At 40.4% G+C, this 17,355-nt stretch overlaps 1 protein-coding gene across 1 annotated transcript; it reads left to right on the top strand.

Annotated features, from left to right (window-relative positions):
* Positions 1-10,762: 10,762 nt before the first annotated feature.
* LOC112939704 (uncharacterized) lies at positions 10,763-17,027 on the top strand. Its single transcript, XM_026027263.2, has 2 exons — positions 10,763-15,132; positions 15,694-17,027. Exon 1 carries the CDS (start codon positions 11,817-11,819, stop codon positions 13,236-13,238), a length of 1,422 nt encoding a protein of 473 aa, XP_025883048.2. The 5' UTR covers positions 10,763-11,816; the 3' UTR covers positions 13,239-15,132; positions 15,694-17,027.
* Positions 17,028-17,355: the final 328 nt, after the last annotated feature.

Below are 17,355 nucleotides of genomic sequence, written 5' to 3'. Positions count from 1 at the left end.
CTCCTGTCGAGTGCACTTCTCTGATTACTCAGATAGCAAAAGGGCTAGGGGTCGTTAGTGACCAAATTGTTTTCATCTCAGCTGCTCGTCCGTGTATTGATGAGAATTATCTATTGCAAGGGCATATTCTGAAACATGGAGTAGATGGATCTTTGATATACTTTTTCCCCGGTTGTACAAATGAAATCCCGTTGCCAAATGCGGGGTATCATTTGTACAACTGTAATGAACTAACCATTCCCCTACAGACCATAGAAGAATCTCGTGCAGGTGGAGCATACAGAGAGACGCGCAACATGACAAGGAATGAACGGGAAAGTTCATCATCCTCAACACCCGTGTAGATGTATGAGGCAGGTTGGGAGCCAACTGGGGATGCACCCGGATGGACCCAAGCTCCACGCCACAGCATCGGAGTCTCAAGTTGGGCAAGTGCCAATGAGGACCGGTGGCATGCGCCTCATGACATACAACGGACGGACAACCAACACCCCAGATCAAGTGGTGTGCCTCCATCTCCAAGTGAATGGCGCTCAAGTTCCTCTCGTTGGGACTTGGGTGAAATCACTAGGAGAATGGATCAGTTTGCCAACATCAACAACATGATGCAGCAATAGCACGATGACCTTCAAGCATACTTCCGCTTTCAGGGATTTAATCCCTATCAAGGACCCTGAGCGAAAGCCAAGCTTGGGGGGAGACATCTCTCCCCCCACTGAAGTAACTTGTATCACATTGCATATTTCCTTTTCCAATTGCATATTTGCTTTCCAATTGCATCTTATAAACTTGAAAACAACATAAAAAATTGCAAAATAGAAAATACCAAAAAGATAGGCTAGGTTTGAGTCATGCTAGGTAAGACAAACTAGTTCTCTTTGTTGAAATGATGAATAGTTGCTCTGTTTTATATCTCTTAAATATGGGTTCATAGGTAAGTGCTCTCTCAAAGGTTAAATATAAGTAGCCAACAATTATCTGGGAACCTGAGGTAAATGAGCTACACTTGCTGATCTGAGTCTAAGTTGTTGCAAGATATGAGATAGTAAATAAGAGTTGCTATGATCCAGATCCTACTTTGACTTGAATTCCAGATGTTTTGTTTTTCAAAATGATAAATTTGAAAGTTCCTCATTTGATATAAATTCCTACCAGAGCCAAAAATGTGCCATCATGTATGAACCATATATACATTTTGGTTACTTGCCATTCGATTGAACTTTGTCAAACTCTTGTGATTTGTGTAGATACTTCTAATACTCTATGATCAAGATCATACACCCACATATAAACATGCTAAACTCCTGTACTGGGAGCTAAGGAATTATCCATTCCATTTCCATACTACCACCAAAATAAATTCTCCATGTTTTCATGTGCTTTCTTCTCCTAAAAAGAAAGTCCTTTTGAAAAAAAAAAGAGAGAAAAGGAGGGAAAGGCATGGTTATTATATATATATATATATATATATATATATATATATTCTACACCCCCTCCCACCACCCTCTGTCCCGTCACTCCTCCCCTCCCATCGCTCCTCTCCCGTCGCTCCTCCCCTTCCATCGCTCCTCTCTCCTTCCCGCGCCCCCTCTCCCGTCGCTCCTCCCGATCTCTCATCCTCCCCCCCAATCTCTTCTTTTCTTCTTTTTTTTTCTCTCCCTCCTTCTTCTCTCTTTTTTAGAAAAATTAAAAATAAATTGGTGAATTCAAGACTTGAACCCATGATCTCATGGTTCATGGCGAGCACTTCTAACCAAATTACCATATGATGATTTGTGAACAAATCAGTTATGTACCTGTAACAATCATACCTTGTTACTATGATTCGGCAGTAACATTATCCTAGAAGGGTAGTAACATCATATGTTACTGCAAAAATGTATAGGGTGTTACTGTAAACTTTATAGGTTGTTACTGCACTTTTGGCAGCAACAATATGACGAAATTTGCAGTAACAGAGAACATGCATAGTAACAGTGGCCCTATAGTAGTAATGTTTCTTTAGATCTAGAGTATTTTAAATCTCAATCTTTAGAGAGTACTAGCGTACACGTCATGTCTTATTTTTCTAACCCATTTGCATCATGGCGTTCGTAAAAAAAAGTGCTTAACAAAACTAGATCCATCATAACTATTTTTTAACGTTATTACTGCGAAAAGCAGACGTGTTACTGCATATTGGCCATCGTGTTACTACGCTGTTCCAGTGAGACGAGGACTAAAAAAGAGGTAAATCTCAATCTTTAGAGAGCAATATCTTTCACATCATATCTTGTATTTCCAATCTGTTTGCACCATGAAGTTAATAAAAAAATGCTTAACAAAACTAGATTCATCATGGCTACTTTTTGACGTTGTTACTGCGATAATGTTGTCTTGTTACTGCACGATGACCGTCCTGTTACTGCACGATTCCTGCAAGACGAGAGCAGCAAAGTGGTGGGCGGGGGAGGGAGTGGTGGGTAGTTTGACCGACGGGAGGACGCTTTAACCGAGGTGGGAGGGGGGTTTTGGGTCCTAGGGAGGGTGAGGGAGGTGGGTTTGCCCCCTGGGCGGGGGGGTGTAGAATAGTTATTCTAGGGGAGGGGTGTAGAATAGATTCACTATATATATATATATATATATATATATATATATATATATATATATATATATATATATATATATATATATATATATATATATATATATATATATATATATATATATATATATATATATATATATATATATATATATATATATATATATATATATATATATATATATATATATATATATATATATATATATATATATATATATATATATATATACACTCATATGGGGCACCATGGTATGAAATACACAAATTCACCCAAATTTTTTATAATTTTCAAATTGTGAGTATAAACCTAGCTAATTAACTTTATTTCATAATCAAATATTACATACCTAGCTAATTATATGTTTGGATGCCATATAGCTAGAATCAAAATCTAACAAAAATATGTTTAAACTAAGTTCAAACTTGTTTTGAACTAGTTAGTAAAGTAGTTAATTTAATACCTAAACATTTTAAAAAAATTCATACTCATTTGAATTGAGTATATACTCAATTTGAATCATGGAGCCCGGGCACCATGGAGCACCAAACAAATTTTATATATATATATATATATATATATATATATATATATATATATATATATATATATATATATATATATATATATATATATATATATATATATATATATATATATATATATATATATATATATATATATATATATATATATAATAAAGTTATGCTCTATCAAGCATGAGAATGATATTGAAAAAAATAATAATAAAATGTAGCCATGCCCTCTCCTAAATAATAAAAGAAGGATTTTTGGGAGAAGGAAGTAAGCACAAAGGAGAAGCATTTTCTTTATTTTCTTCATGTGCCATTTCCACCATATATCACACACACATTTTGCACGATCTTGATCTTGAGTATGTTTAGTTATCTGCTTTAATCTGAGTTTTTGACTTAGTAATAAATGCAAATGCAAGTATGCCATGTTTGATCCCTACCGAGCTCCACATATCAAACCTTAGAGTAGGAATCAAAAAGGCAAAAATGGTGAGGAATTCAAATTGATACACTTAGAGAGACTGAGTGAATCATTTGAGGAACTTGGCTTTCTTTTGCAAAATCATTTGAAAACTACCGGAATAAAAGTTGAGTAAAGATTGGGTGATTGGTACTCTAATTGTTGTTCTGTCTTTCAACCGCCCAAGGCAAGGAGAAGCAGTGTCTCGTGGGAATCAAGGGTAAGGGTAAGCCACCGTGCCAAAGATTATTTAATCTGAGAGAGAGTAGATATACCTTGCACCTGTACCTTTGAGATCTGTAGCATAGTAGCAACTCCTAATCAACAACCAAAATTTTGTTTCCTTTCGTCCTTCACTCGGGACGAGCAAAGGTTCAAGCTTGGGGGGTTTTGTTGACGGTCGTTAGCGATCAGTTTCGACCGTCAATATTACCAAAATAGAGGAGAACTAGTTATGCTTGCAATGCATATATATGTTAGAATAATAATATTCCACTAGTATTTGGTTCACTAACCTTTTGCAGAGAATAACCATAAAGTGGAGGAGAATCGACATCAAATCAGACGATGAATCAATCGGATGATGTCTTGAATCAAACTTATGTATGAATGGTCCAAGAACTCAGAATTGACACGATGAATTGGGCCAAAATTCACAAGTCTACGGAGTGGAGAAGTCCAGGAGGCCACCAGCCAAATAATGGGCTGGATGGGCCGGCCCTTGGTTCGGCCGAACCTCCCTCGCCGCCATTAGATGCAGGGCTTCTTCTGGACGGTTTAGATTGGCTCCCAATGACAATTGGAGGGTATTTCCGACCATTCCCACTGTCACAACTGTCATTGGTAGGCTATATAGACCCCTCACCTTCTCACTTCACTCACACACCTCAAGCAAGAGCTCTCTCATATTCTCTCAAGTTAGTTTTGTGTTATCTAGCTAGTGGAATAGGAATAGAATAGAAATCAGGAGTCCGGAAGCCTTCGGAAGTGTTCGGGTATGACTCTAGTAGCTTTTCTTTCCTCTTTTGTAAGCTTTGTACTTTTATTAGAATACTCTTCTTTATGCATTTATGGTATTGAAATACTTTCCGAGTATATGAATGCCTACTTTACATTATGTTCATGTTGTACTGAATATACTGCTAGCTTGTCTGGGAGATGCTTTGGTGCGGGTATAATGTTTGCATATGCAATTACTCTATGTCATGGCGATGATATTAGAGTAGTATCTGGCAGTTTAGACGTGGTGTCTAGATTACGGGATATTATTATTTGGGGTTATATGCTGCGAATGAGAGGTGGGTCGCTGATGGTGACAGCTCAGTACGGCTATTCCTCCCCGCGTGCATATAGTCCTAAGTTAATTTCCTGGAGAGGGTACTCCTCCGTATTTAGCCCCGGTTGTATAGTCATGACAGGAAGTCGTAAGGAACTCGGCAGTCAGGGGTGGCTTCTCGAAGTACCAGGAGGGCATCGGATAGAGGGCATTAGCTAGTATATCAGATGACTAGAATGTATGTATACTATGTATACTAGAAGTATAGGAATAGATTATCTTTCTCTTTTCTTTCCACTTAGCTTAGATATTTTATTATGAGAATGAGTAGCTTAATGCTTGTGTGTCACTCTACCCTTGGATTATCTTAACCCCTGCTTAGACTATGATTATCACAAGTAACATATAAATTATTAGTCAAGTTCTCTCTACCATGATCTTCCCACAGGATTAAATAAATACGAACCCTTGGAATACTCTCGAGTGAAATCCTACAATGGTATATCCGTGCGCTTGCGGATGAACTCTGTAACCATATTATACCAGGAGTATTTCTGCGCCATTGCTGGGAATTATATTTCTAGTAATGTCGTTAAGAAATACCAACAGTCCCTGTAATTTTTTATATTTACATTTTAGTCCCTTGAGGTTGTTTTTGTAAAAAGAAAAGAAAAGAAAAAAAAGGCAGAAAGGTGCTTAAAAAAGGAGAAAAGAAAAGCCGCACCAAAAAAAAGAGAGAAAAGAGCAAAAAAAAAAAAGAAAGAAAGAAGAAAGAAAGAAAAGAGAGAAAATCAGCTTGCTATCATTGAGATTGCTTTCATATATCAGAGTTGTGCTTGAGTTATTTCTGGTGCTATCTGGTGGTACCATTTGTGTCTAGGCTCGCGTCTCTAGTACGTTCTAGCCTAGGACCAGCACGGTACTTGACTTTGAACCATTATTGAACTTTGCATTCTCTGATTTGAGCATTTGTTATTCCTTTGCTACATATTTAAGCCTACCTAGAGCTCCACAGATTTGATTGCCGCCGTACAGCAAGTGTTTGCCAAGGCATCGATACATCCAACCTTCATTGGGGTGTTTGGTTGAGTCGGTGTACGTCACATTCCGCTTGCTTTGGTAAGAACATGTAAGAGCTAGGTTAAAAGCTTGAGTGTGTGTGATATTTGAGCAGCCACTACCTAGTAGTTGATAGGAGTGTGCATATTCTTGTGTGTGTTTCTTGTTTGCTACTAACCATGGCAGGATTGCGCAAGGGAATACGAGAACATCGGCTTCTTCACCTTCGACGAGATATGACGACTTCTCCACGCAATGCATATTAGGTATCCGACTATAATTTTGCACGAGTAGAATCTATGTTATCATTCTATGATGGGAAGTATGATTTTGTTGCTTATATTGATTGGGAGCTAGCAGTAGATAATAAATTTGATCAATATGATTTTTCTGATGCTCAAATGATAAAGGTTGCTAGTAATAAGTTTACCTCTTCTGCTCTGTTTTGGTGGAGTTATGTTAGTAACAAACCTGTAACTTGGGATGAATGCAAAAACAAGATGAGAAAACGTTTTGTGAGTTCTTATTACAAATGTACTCTTCGTGAGAAATTAGAACATCAGAAACAAGATGATGGAACTGTTAGGGAGTACATCCATGAATTTAAAGTTTTTGTCATCTACAATGATATAAAAGAGTGCAATGAAGGCACAATGCGTAGATTTTTCAATGGGCTTAATTCTAAAATTCAGGTTTTGCTTGCTAATGTAACATATAATTATATTGGACACCTATTCATGCTTGCTCGTAGCATTGAAAGTCAGATGTCAAATGCGAGGAATCATGAACAATGCGATTTATCTCTTGTTTCAGAATCTCCTACATCCTTAAGCAATGATGGTGTGCAAACATGAGAGGAGCAATCTTTTGTGTCTCTTGTTACTAGCGTTTTACAGGGAGTTCAGAACATTCAACAAAAGGAGGAGAATGTTGTTCTTGAGAAGAAAGAGGAGGAGTATGAAGTACCTGCGATGTCTGAAGAAAGTTTGCAAGGTAAATTAAATGGTGCTGAGAAAAATGAAGGTGAGTATTCTCAAGCTGAGCTATATACATGTCCACTTCTCATGCTATAATAGAGCAACCATTAGTGGAACCAATTGCTGAGATGCCTTTGTCACAAGTTGATTTACTTGTTGTACCTTGTGATAAATAAGAGTTGTGTGATAATGCTTCACTTATATCCATGCCACAACTAGTGAATGAACATGTTGTTTCTAGTGTTTCTTTATGTGCCGATTTTAAGCATGTTGTTCACATTGCTAATGAAGTAGAGTAACGAGAATTGACATCTTCTTTAAATACTTTGCGCTATGTTCAGTTTGATGATTTTTGTGAGCTCGATAATTTGAAGGAGAAATTAATTGCTAAGCCGGATTTGCCATGTCCAACCAATGTTATTTTTAATATCTTTGGTGAATATAATGATGTTGGAATATATTTTGTACATAGAGTTTACATATGTTCAGATTTAGAACTTCCTGCAGATGTGGATAAAACTTGCAAGTTAGAGAGACATGTTATTTCTAATCATATTACTTCGAGTTTCTCTTGTTTTTATTGGATGAAACAGGTTATTTTAAACAGACCATGCCATGAGCACCATTTGGAAAAACCGAGGACGGTTTTCCATGAAGAAGGGGAGGATGATGTGACCACGGCTACTACAGATACAACCGTTGCTCACATCATGGATGAACAAGATGATAAAAAGAAACGGCCGCCGAATCTGCATACGACCTCCGTTTTTGGCCCATGAATACTTGATGGAGAGCTCTCAGAGCCCTCTTTCCAACGGATCCAGCGTCATCGCCAAATTCCATGTTGTTTGGCCGCAATCACATAAACAAAATACTGCGTCACCTGTCATGGGCCTTTGGGCTTGTAACTTAGTTTGGGACCCCAGCCCAAGTGGGGCCCATGTGTGGTGCGCCCCAACCAGGTGGAGCACGACCCTAGGAACCCCTAGGTCATCCTCCTACCTCCTTAAATAGGTAGGTACCCCTTCAGGGTTTCTTGGGTTTTGTTTAGATTAAAGTTTAGTTTTGCTACTTTGCCGTGTAATCCCGTGATTGGTTAGATCGCCGGTTTGCTCATTACGAAACCCCAATTTATCTTTGGTATTCTATTCCTATCTTGTCACGCCCGGAATTTCTATCCAAAATTCCAAACGCTTACATGTGTGTTAAACCCTCGTCAAGGAATCAGCCGAGGCACACAATAACAAATTGATAATAGAGTACTCTTAAACAACTAATTAATATTCGCAAAATTTTAAATCATTACAGAGGTAGATAGTTCCTCTCAAAGAATAAAATTCTACATAGCGGAAAATAAAAGCAAACTACGGAACAGCTATGGCGACTCAACTCCACAGGCAACTTAACCCGGACCAAGCCTAGTCCTCCAGATCATCACCTTCACTGAAGTACTCCTCCTCTGAAGAATGAATATTGCAAGAATGAGCATATGACATACTCAACAAGCCACACAGCAAATATGCAAGTGCACAGGGTAACCAAGGATGGCATAATAAAGCTCATTTGCATAAACAGCACTTAATAAATATTTAAAAGAATAGTGAAACAGTTGAATAATTAAGCAGTATTAAATAAACACCATACAACACATCCGTGTTGCATAGGCCCAACCTCATCTGAACAACCAACCCCGGTTGTACAAATCAAACTTCCAATCCAGGAATATACCATTCCAAACCAGGAGTCAAATTAATCATCATTAATGAATACTGTGAGACTAATCACGATTGTTTAACTCACCCATAACCGCGGGCACGGCTATTCGAATAATTTTACTCTGATCAGAGGTGTACCACTGTACCCACAAGACGCAATCCCACAACATGTCACCATGCGCCTCAGCACCACCATGCTACCTCGGAATGGAACTGTGACAATAACCCTCGCACAACACAACTCACCACAATGCACCGTTCCTGGATCATAATCTCCTCCTCAAAACCAGAGGCAATGGACTCCCCAGCGACCCCCACGGACTTCTCGCCGCTTCATTGTCTGGCACACCATAATGAATCATGCTATACAAAAGATAAAGCCGTTGCCAACGCTGGCTTGTGGTTGGCACGGTAAATGTTTCACAACAGTAGCTCGCGAACCGGTCCTTAATTGTCATGAGCACAACCATCAAAACCATATGCTCACAACCCACTTTTAATCAGGTTTTTATTATCAATTAATTAACATAACACGATTAACCATCGTGAGCTACCATTAAATATAACAATAATTAATAATGTAGTATGATTCATCCCATTAATGAGCTAATGTTTCTAAGCATGGCTAAGCAATTATACATATAGCATCTAGCTGAACCAATCCAATACATAAGGTCCAAGCTAATCAAATTATAACCCATAGGAAAATAAAGTCATCTTCGGCCATTATTTAATTGGGAAAGGCTCAACACCCGATGACATTCGAAAATAATGCATAAGTTGAAATAAAACATTAGCTTTAAATGGGTTCAACATGCTCAAAGGGTCATTTAGGATCTGTGTGACCTGCCTTGAGCTTCCGCAAACACTTCTAAACCTTCCTCAACGAAAGCGCTTTCCTCGGGAACGTCGGAAACTAAAGCAAATAGACAAAATCAACAAAACAGTACAAAAACAAGCATAAACAGTACATGTGGATATTTTTAACATGTAGATCTCGATTTTAGAAAAATTTAGCAACTTGAACCACTCGAATCGGAGTTATGATGAATTAGTTATGAATTTCCGAAGTTTAATTGATTTGCATCTAATAAAGAAAAACTAAAAGAAAAGGAATTATGACGTCATGATGACGTCATCATCGCCGACCATTGCTTGGGCGGCACAACCACCGGTGCTAGGGGGCTCGGCCGAGCTATTGGAGGGCACCTACTGATGAGGACATCCCTTCCAACGATACAACCACGCCTATTGCACAGCAAGGACCAATGACTAGAGCTCGAGCTCGTGAACTTAATTATCAGGTAAAGTCATTCCTAGCTAATCATACAAGTTCTTCTCAGAATTGGGTGCTACTAAATGGTTGTTGTGATCTACTTGTTGTTAGGAATATGGGAGAGGAACAAAATCGCAAGCAGCACTAGCAGCGCTGATTTTATGAAGTCAATGCTCTTCACTCCGGAGGGCAAACGGGGCAAATGAGTACTTGTTGGAAAGATCTCGTCGTCTACTTTCAGCTATGTGTGACCTCACCATCAAGTTTGACCCAGGCTGCTCAGAATGACGAAAATAGTTCTTTACATCAGAAACTTGGGCTTGGGCCTTGTATCATTACAGCCCATTAGGGGTCCACAAAACCTAGGGTTTGCTCCCACCTCCTCTCCTAGTCATTCCTCCACCTATATAAACTCCTAGCAGCCACCATTTTGCACTTTGGGTTTTGTTTTGATGTAAGTTTAGCTGCAGCTACTTCCTTGTACTCGCGTGTGTCGGCTAGACCACCCGGATACTTGTATTCAGAACCCCATTTTGGTTTGTTTAAGTTTCATCATTTGATAAGTGCCGTGAGCTGTTTCCTTGTCAACTTATTCTTGCTTGTTCTTCGATTGCTTGCAGGTTCAAGGTTGTTCTTGGCACGGCAAGAACAGCAACAACGTGGAGTCGGTGTACCGGTTGCTAAGGCGCAGCACCCCTGTGGTAGTTGTAGTCGGACCGCCAACGTCGTATCCTTCCCCAAATCGAAGTTTATCCTCCTCTCATCGAAAGATCGGGAACCCCCGTTGCTACATCAAGTGGTATTAGAGCTCAAGTTGCTCGGTGAGAGATTTTATCACTTCTTTGTTTTTACCTACAGCCCAAAAGAAAAACCACTAAAATAGGTCAGACCCGAAATCACCAAAACATGTTGAGCCTTTGCTGTTCTACTTAGTCTTTGCTTGCTGAGTTTTCGATTGCATCGATTGGTTGAGTTGCTGGTTCTAGTAGTTTACTCCTTTAGAGTTTCGAGTTCTGCTCACGATTTCGTCACCGCAAACACTTGCACCATCACTTCATTTATCTTCATCCCGCTGCCACCATCACCACCATATTCACCACGAAATCCACCTCCAACCCCACCAAATTTCGTCCACCACAACCAGCAGCACCCTCATCACCACATCAGCCACCCCCAAATGCATTTATTGCTGCCTTCACCAACAGCCAACCCTTTTGCAACTTTTTGAAGTGAATCAGCCCTTCCCAAGAAAGCATTTAAGTGCTCTCACTTTTGACTTGTTGGCTGAATCATGTAACTAGCCAACCAACCCATCATTACTTCTTGTTTTGATTTGTTGGCTGAAGCTTGTGAAATTTCGAAAATGTTTGAGAAAAGGTTATTTTGCTAAGGCTTGTTTTGACTTGTTGGCTGAAGCTTTGAGCTTGCTGTACAAAAAAAAAAAGAAAGAAAACAAAAAAAAAGAAAGAAAAAAAAATCAGAAGTGAAGAGAAGAAAAAAAAAGGAAGGGAAGAGAGGAAGTTGTTGTTGTTGCTGTTTTGTTTGTGTTATTTTCGTGCTATTTTGAGTGGCTACGCTTGTGACTAGGCTCGCGTCTCTAAAGGGTTTTGCCTAGGACCAGCACAATACCATCGTTGAATGATTATTCAACTTGCTTTGATTAATGTGGTTCTAGCTGTACCTTGATATTACTTGTAGCCACCTATAGCTCCACAAATTTTTATCTACTATATCACAAGATCGTGCTTGTTGTCGGCTCCGGTACTACTAACCGTTGTTGCTGTTCTTGCTGTTTGCCAACGCCTTTTACATAACAAAGTAAGAACATGTAAGAACTCGTTTGCACAAGTTTGGTAGAAGTGGAGATGGACAACACCTAGCTCCAATAGTTGATAGGACATATTTCTTGTGAATTGTTTCTTCCCATTAACCATGACAGGAGGATCGGGGGAGCACCCTCAACATTCACCACGTACGAGGGGCATCATACAACATTTTGAGCGCCAAGTGAGGGAGCATGCTGAAGGCCTTGATGAGGATGTTAGGGTCGCCAATGATCGCCTTGGTCAATTGGAGGCTGCTCAAATTGACACCAACTCCAAGCTTTCCTCATTGGAGAGGTCCCTTGTGGCTGTGAACACTTCTCTTGCAGGTATCTTGAATACGTTGGAGAGAATGGGCCAAGATGGTCATGATGGATCGGCTAGGCGCAACCACAATGGCCATGATGCTAATAGCAGCATCGCAGCAAGGGAAGAACTGGAGTACGCTGCTGACACTGAGCATGATGAGGAGGTACTTGGTCGTCCACAAAGACAACAGTGCCGGCAGCGCCATGGCATGGGCGCTCCACCACGGCGGGAGGTACGTGATAATGATGATTCTTTAGGCAAGATCAAGTTTACCATTCCTTGCTTTGATGGAAAATATGACCCTGATGCATATCTTACTTGGGAGTTAGCCATTGATCAGAAATTTGCTTGCCATGATTTTCCTGAGAATAAACGTGTTAGGGCTGCTACTAGTGAGTTCACTGATTTTGCATCCATTTGGTGGAGTGAATTTGTTCGTTCCAATCCAAATAACACTCCCCAAACCTGGGATGCAATGAAAAGAGTCATGCGAGCTAGATTTGTTCCTTCATATCATGCACGTGATTTGCTGCACAAATTGCAACAACTTAGACAGGGAAACAAATCTGTAGAGGAATATTATCAAGCTTTGCAAACAGGAATGCTTCGTTGTGGATTGGTAGAAAATGATGATGCTGGTATGGCTAGATTCATGGGTGGGCTGAACCGAGAAATTCTGGACATTCTAGCCTACAAAGAATATAATTCAATTAATCGTTTGTTTCATCTTGCTTGTAAAGCTGAAAGGGAAGTACAGGGACGAAGAGCTAGCTTCAAGACTAACATTTCTGCAGGTTGTGCTAGCTCTTGGACATCTTCTGATGTGACCATGGCTACTATGGATACGACCATTGCTCACATCATGAATCAACAAGAAGACATCAAGATCAAGTCCTTCATGTGCTGCAATCTGATTCGGCCACGTGTTACATTGCTGACTTCAAACGGCCGCCAAATCTACATACGTGCTCCGTTTTGGGCCCGTGAGTACTTGATGGAAAGCTCTCGAAGTCCTCCTTCCAACGGATCCAGCCTCATCTCGGAAATCTATCTCGTTTGGCCGCAATCACAAAAGCAAGGTGCTGCGTCTCCTGTATTGGGCCAATGGGCTTGTAACTTTGTTTGGGACCCTGGCCCATGTGGGGCCCATGTGGGGTGCGCCCCAATCTGGTGGAGCACGACCCTTGGACCCTCTTGGTCGTCCTCCCACCTCTATAAGTAGTTAGGTACCCCTTCAGGGTTTCTGGGGGTTTTGATAGATTGAAGTTTAGCCATTGCTACTTGCTTGCAGCGCGCGTGTCGGCTAGACCGTCCGTCTGCTTGTTCTTCGGAACCCCAACTTATCATTTGTATTAAATTCCTATTTGCAATATCAGATTGCTTTTATCTTGTTCTTGCTTGTTTCTTCGATTTGCTTGCAGGAATAGGGTTGATCTGCACCGGCAAGATCAACAACCCACGGAGAGGTGTATCGATCGCTAAGGCGCAACACAACGTCTCGTACGGTTGTAGTCGGATCGTCAACGTTTCTCCCAAATCGTAGTTATCTCAACTCACCGAAAGATCGGGCCAACAACAGCCTTGAGTGTCGAGAGGAACTCAGGGTTCATCAGGTGGTATCAGAGCTTTCGTTGCTCGGTGAGTTTTTATCTTCCTATAACCAGAAAATAGCCATACAAAAAAAATTCGTATCATTTACCTAGCCATATTGTGCCATTGCATTGTTCTTTTCAGTTTTTGCTTTGTTGAATTTTGTGTTGCATTGTCACGTCGTGTTGCTGGTCTTAGCGTCTAGTTCGTTTAGAGTTTCGAGTTCTGGTCACGTTTTGTACCACAGTCGTCGCTGCCACCGTGTCTCTGTTGTTGTCGGGACCTACGAAAACGGAATCGGCTCGCTGCCACGGTTCTATTTTTGTAGTTTTCAGAAGTTTCTGTCGGTTAGTTTTGGAGTTCTTGAGTTGCATCTAGAGTTTGCCGATCCTTGTGTGTGTTTATTTTGGCCGTGCCTGTGTCGTGCACGAGAGGAGGAAGGTGAATTACCATATCTGATTTTGGAAGTAGTCAAGTTTGTTTTGGAAAGATATAGTAGATTGGATTGGTTAAAAATCAGTTTCCTTTTTATCCCATACACCAAATTCGGCTGCCATCCACTCCACCTCCTGGCCGAGTCCCACTCGCCCCTTTGGCCGAGTCCGACTCCCTCCCTCTCTTCCACCGTTCCGAGTTGTGTCAAACACCTTGGCAAATTTTTGTTTGGTGTCGGTTTCGAGATCTGTTTGGAAAAACGGAACCGGCATAAATTCAGCATTCCATTTTTTGTATAATTTTAATTTTGGGTTTAGACTTTTACATTTGAGTCCCTATAAATTTTATATTTATGTTTGAGTCCCTGTAATCTTACATTAAGGTCCTTGAGTCAGTTTTTGTTAAAAAAAATAAGAAAAAAAAGTGAGAAAAAAAAAGGCAGAAAGGTGCAAAAAATAAAAGAAAAAAAAAGCCGCACCAAAAAAAATCAGAAAAGAAAAGGAAAAAAAAAAAGAAAAGAAGAAAGAAGAAAGAAAGAAAAGAGAAAATATTGTTTTGTTTGAGCTGAACTTCATACATCAGAGTGTGCTTGAGTTGTTTCTGGTGCTATTTTGTGGTACCGTTTGTGTCTAGGCTCGCGTCTCTAGTACGTTCTAGCCTAGGACCAGCACGGTACTTGACTTTGAACAATTATTCAACTTTGCGTTCTCTGATTTGAGCATTTGCTATTCCTTTGCTACATATTTAAGCCTACCCAGAGCTCCACAGATTTGATTGCAGCCGTACAGCAAGTGTTTGCCGAGGCATCGATATATCCAACCTCTATTGGGGTGCTTGGTTGAGTCGGTGTACATCACCATTCCACTTGCATTGGTAAGATCTTGTAAGAGCTTGGTTAAAAGCTTGAGTGTGTGTGAGATTTGAGCTGCCAGTACCTAGTAGTTGATAGGAGCGTGTATATTCTTGTGTATGTTTCTTGTTTGCTGCTAACCATGGCAGGATTGCGCAAGGGGAAACAAGATGGTCATGCTCAACGTCAACATCTACACCTTCGACGAGATATGACGACTTCTTCACGTGATGCATATGAGGTACATGACTATAATTTTGCACAAGTTGCATGTAAGTTACCAGTCTATGATGGAAAGTATGATTCCGCTGCATACATTAATTGGGAGCTAGCAGTAGAAAAACAATTTGATGAGTATGATTTTTCTAATGCTCAAATGATTAAGGCTGCTAGTAATAAGTGTACCGGTTCTGCATCTTTTTGGTGGCATACTGTGGGGAATAAGCTTGAAACTTGGGATGAATGCAAAATACTGATGAGAAAAAGATTTGTGTTTTCATACTATAGACGTGCTCTCCTTGAGAAATGGGAACATCTAAAACAAGGTGACAAAACTGTTAGGGAGTACTTTTATGATTTTAAAATTTGTATCACTTATAGTGGTTTACAAGAATCTAATGAGAACACAATGACTAGATTTTTCAGAGGGCTTAATTTCAATATTCAGGCTGGGCTTGTTAATGTGACATATAATCATATAGGCCAATTGTTCATGCTTGCTTGCATTGTTGAGCGCAAAATTTTGGAGAATCCAATGGAGCAACAAGATATGCTTGTGCCTCCTATCACTGATGTTTTGCAGGAAGTTCAGAAAAGTCTCCAAAATGAGAAGAACGATATGTTTGAGATGTCACTTCCATCACTCGCGAATGAGGAGAAGGCTGATGCAGCTACATTATCTGAAGAAAGTTCGCAAGGTAAATTAAATGGTGCTGAGAGAAATGAAGGTGAGTATTCTCAAGGTGAGCTACACTTGTCCACTTTTCATGCTATAGTAGAGCAACCATTAGTGGAATCAATTACTGAGTTGCCTTTGTCACAAGTTGATTTACTTGCTGTTCCTTGTGATAAAGAAGAGTTGTGTGATAATGTTTCACTTATATCCATGCCACAACTAGTGAATGAACATGTTAGTTCTACTATTTCTTTGTGTGCTGATTCTAAGCATGTTGTTCACATTGCTAATGAAGTAGAGGAACGCGAATTGCTATCTTCTTTAAATACTTTGGGCTATTTTCAGTTTGATGATTTTGGTGAGCTCGATAATTTGAAGGAGAAATTATTTGCTAAATCTGATTTGCCATGTCCAACTAATGCTATTTTTCATATCTTTGGCGAATATAATGATAGAGGAATATTTTTGGTGCATAGAGTTTACATTTGTTCAGATTTAGAACATCTTGTAGTTCCGGATAAAATATGCAAGCTAGAGAGACATGTTACTGCTAATCATATTGTCTCGAGTTTGTCTTGTTTTGATTGCAAGAAACAGGTTGTTTTCAGTGGACTGCGCGAAGAGCACCATATGGAAAAACCGAGGACGGTTTTCTGTGAAGAAGGGGAGGATGATGTGACCATGGCTACTATGGATACGACCATTGCTCACATCATGAATCAACAAGAAGACATCAAGATCAAGTCCTTCATGTGCTGCAATCTGATTCGGCCACGTGTTACATTGCTGACTTCAAACGGCCGCCAAATCTACATACGTGCTCCGTTTTGGGCCCGTGAGTACTTGATGGAAAGCTCTCGAAGTCCTCCTTCCAACGGATCCAGCCTCATCTCGGAAATCTATCTCGTTTGGCCGCAATCACAAAAGCAAGGTGCTGCGTCTCCTGTATTGGGCCAATGGGCTTGTAACTTTGTTTGGGACCCTGGCCCATGTGGGGCCCATGTGGGGTGCGCCCCAATCTGGTGGAGCACGACCCTTGGACCCTCTTGGTCGTCCTCCCACCTCTATAAGTAGTTAGGTACCCCTTCAGGGTTTCTGGGGGTTTTGATAGATTGAAGTTTAGCCATTGCTACTTGCTTGCAGCGCGCGTGTCGGCTAGACCGTCCGTCTGCTTGTTCTTCGGAACCCCAACTTATCATTTGTATTAAATTCCTATTTGCAATATCAGATTGCTTTTATCTTGTTCTTGCTTGTTTCTTCGATTTGCTTGCAGGAATAGGGTTGATCTGCACCGGCAAGATCAACAACCCACGGAGAGGTGTATCGATCGCTAAGGCGCAACACAACGTCTCGTACGGTTGTAGTCGGATCGTCAACGTTTCTCCCAAATCGTAGTTATCTCAACTCACCGAAAGATCGGGCCAACAACAGCCTTGAGTGTCGAGAGGAACTCAGGGTTCATCATCTTCCAACGCTGCTGCACCGTCAACTCGAGCAGCAGCACCATCGTCCTCAAGCAACAAGCTGCGTCCCTCTACAACAAACTCTACACCATGCCCGAGTGAACCA

The sequence above is a fragment of the Oryza sativa genome, chromosome 7 (genome assembly GCF_034140825.1).
Source record: "Oryza sativa Japonica Group chromosome 7, ASM3414082v1".
NCBI lineage: Eukaryota > Viridiplantae > Streptophyta > Magnoliopsida > Poales > Poaceae > Oryza > Oryza sativa.
This window is presented reverse-complemented; position numbering and strand designations above follow the sequence as displayed.

What these genes read in the sequence shown, in the direction of transcription:
- LOC112939704 (XM_026027263.2), top strand. Translation starts at nt 11,817, where the DNA reads ATGACAGGAGGATCGGGGGAGCACCCTCAACATTCACCACGTACGAGG.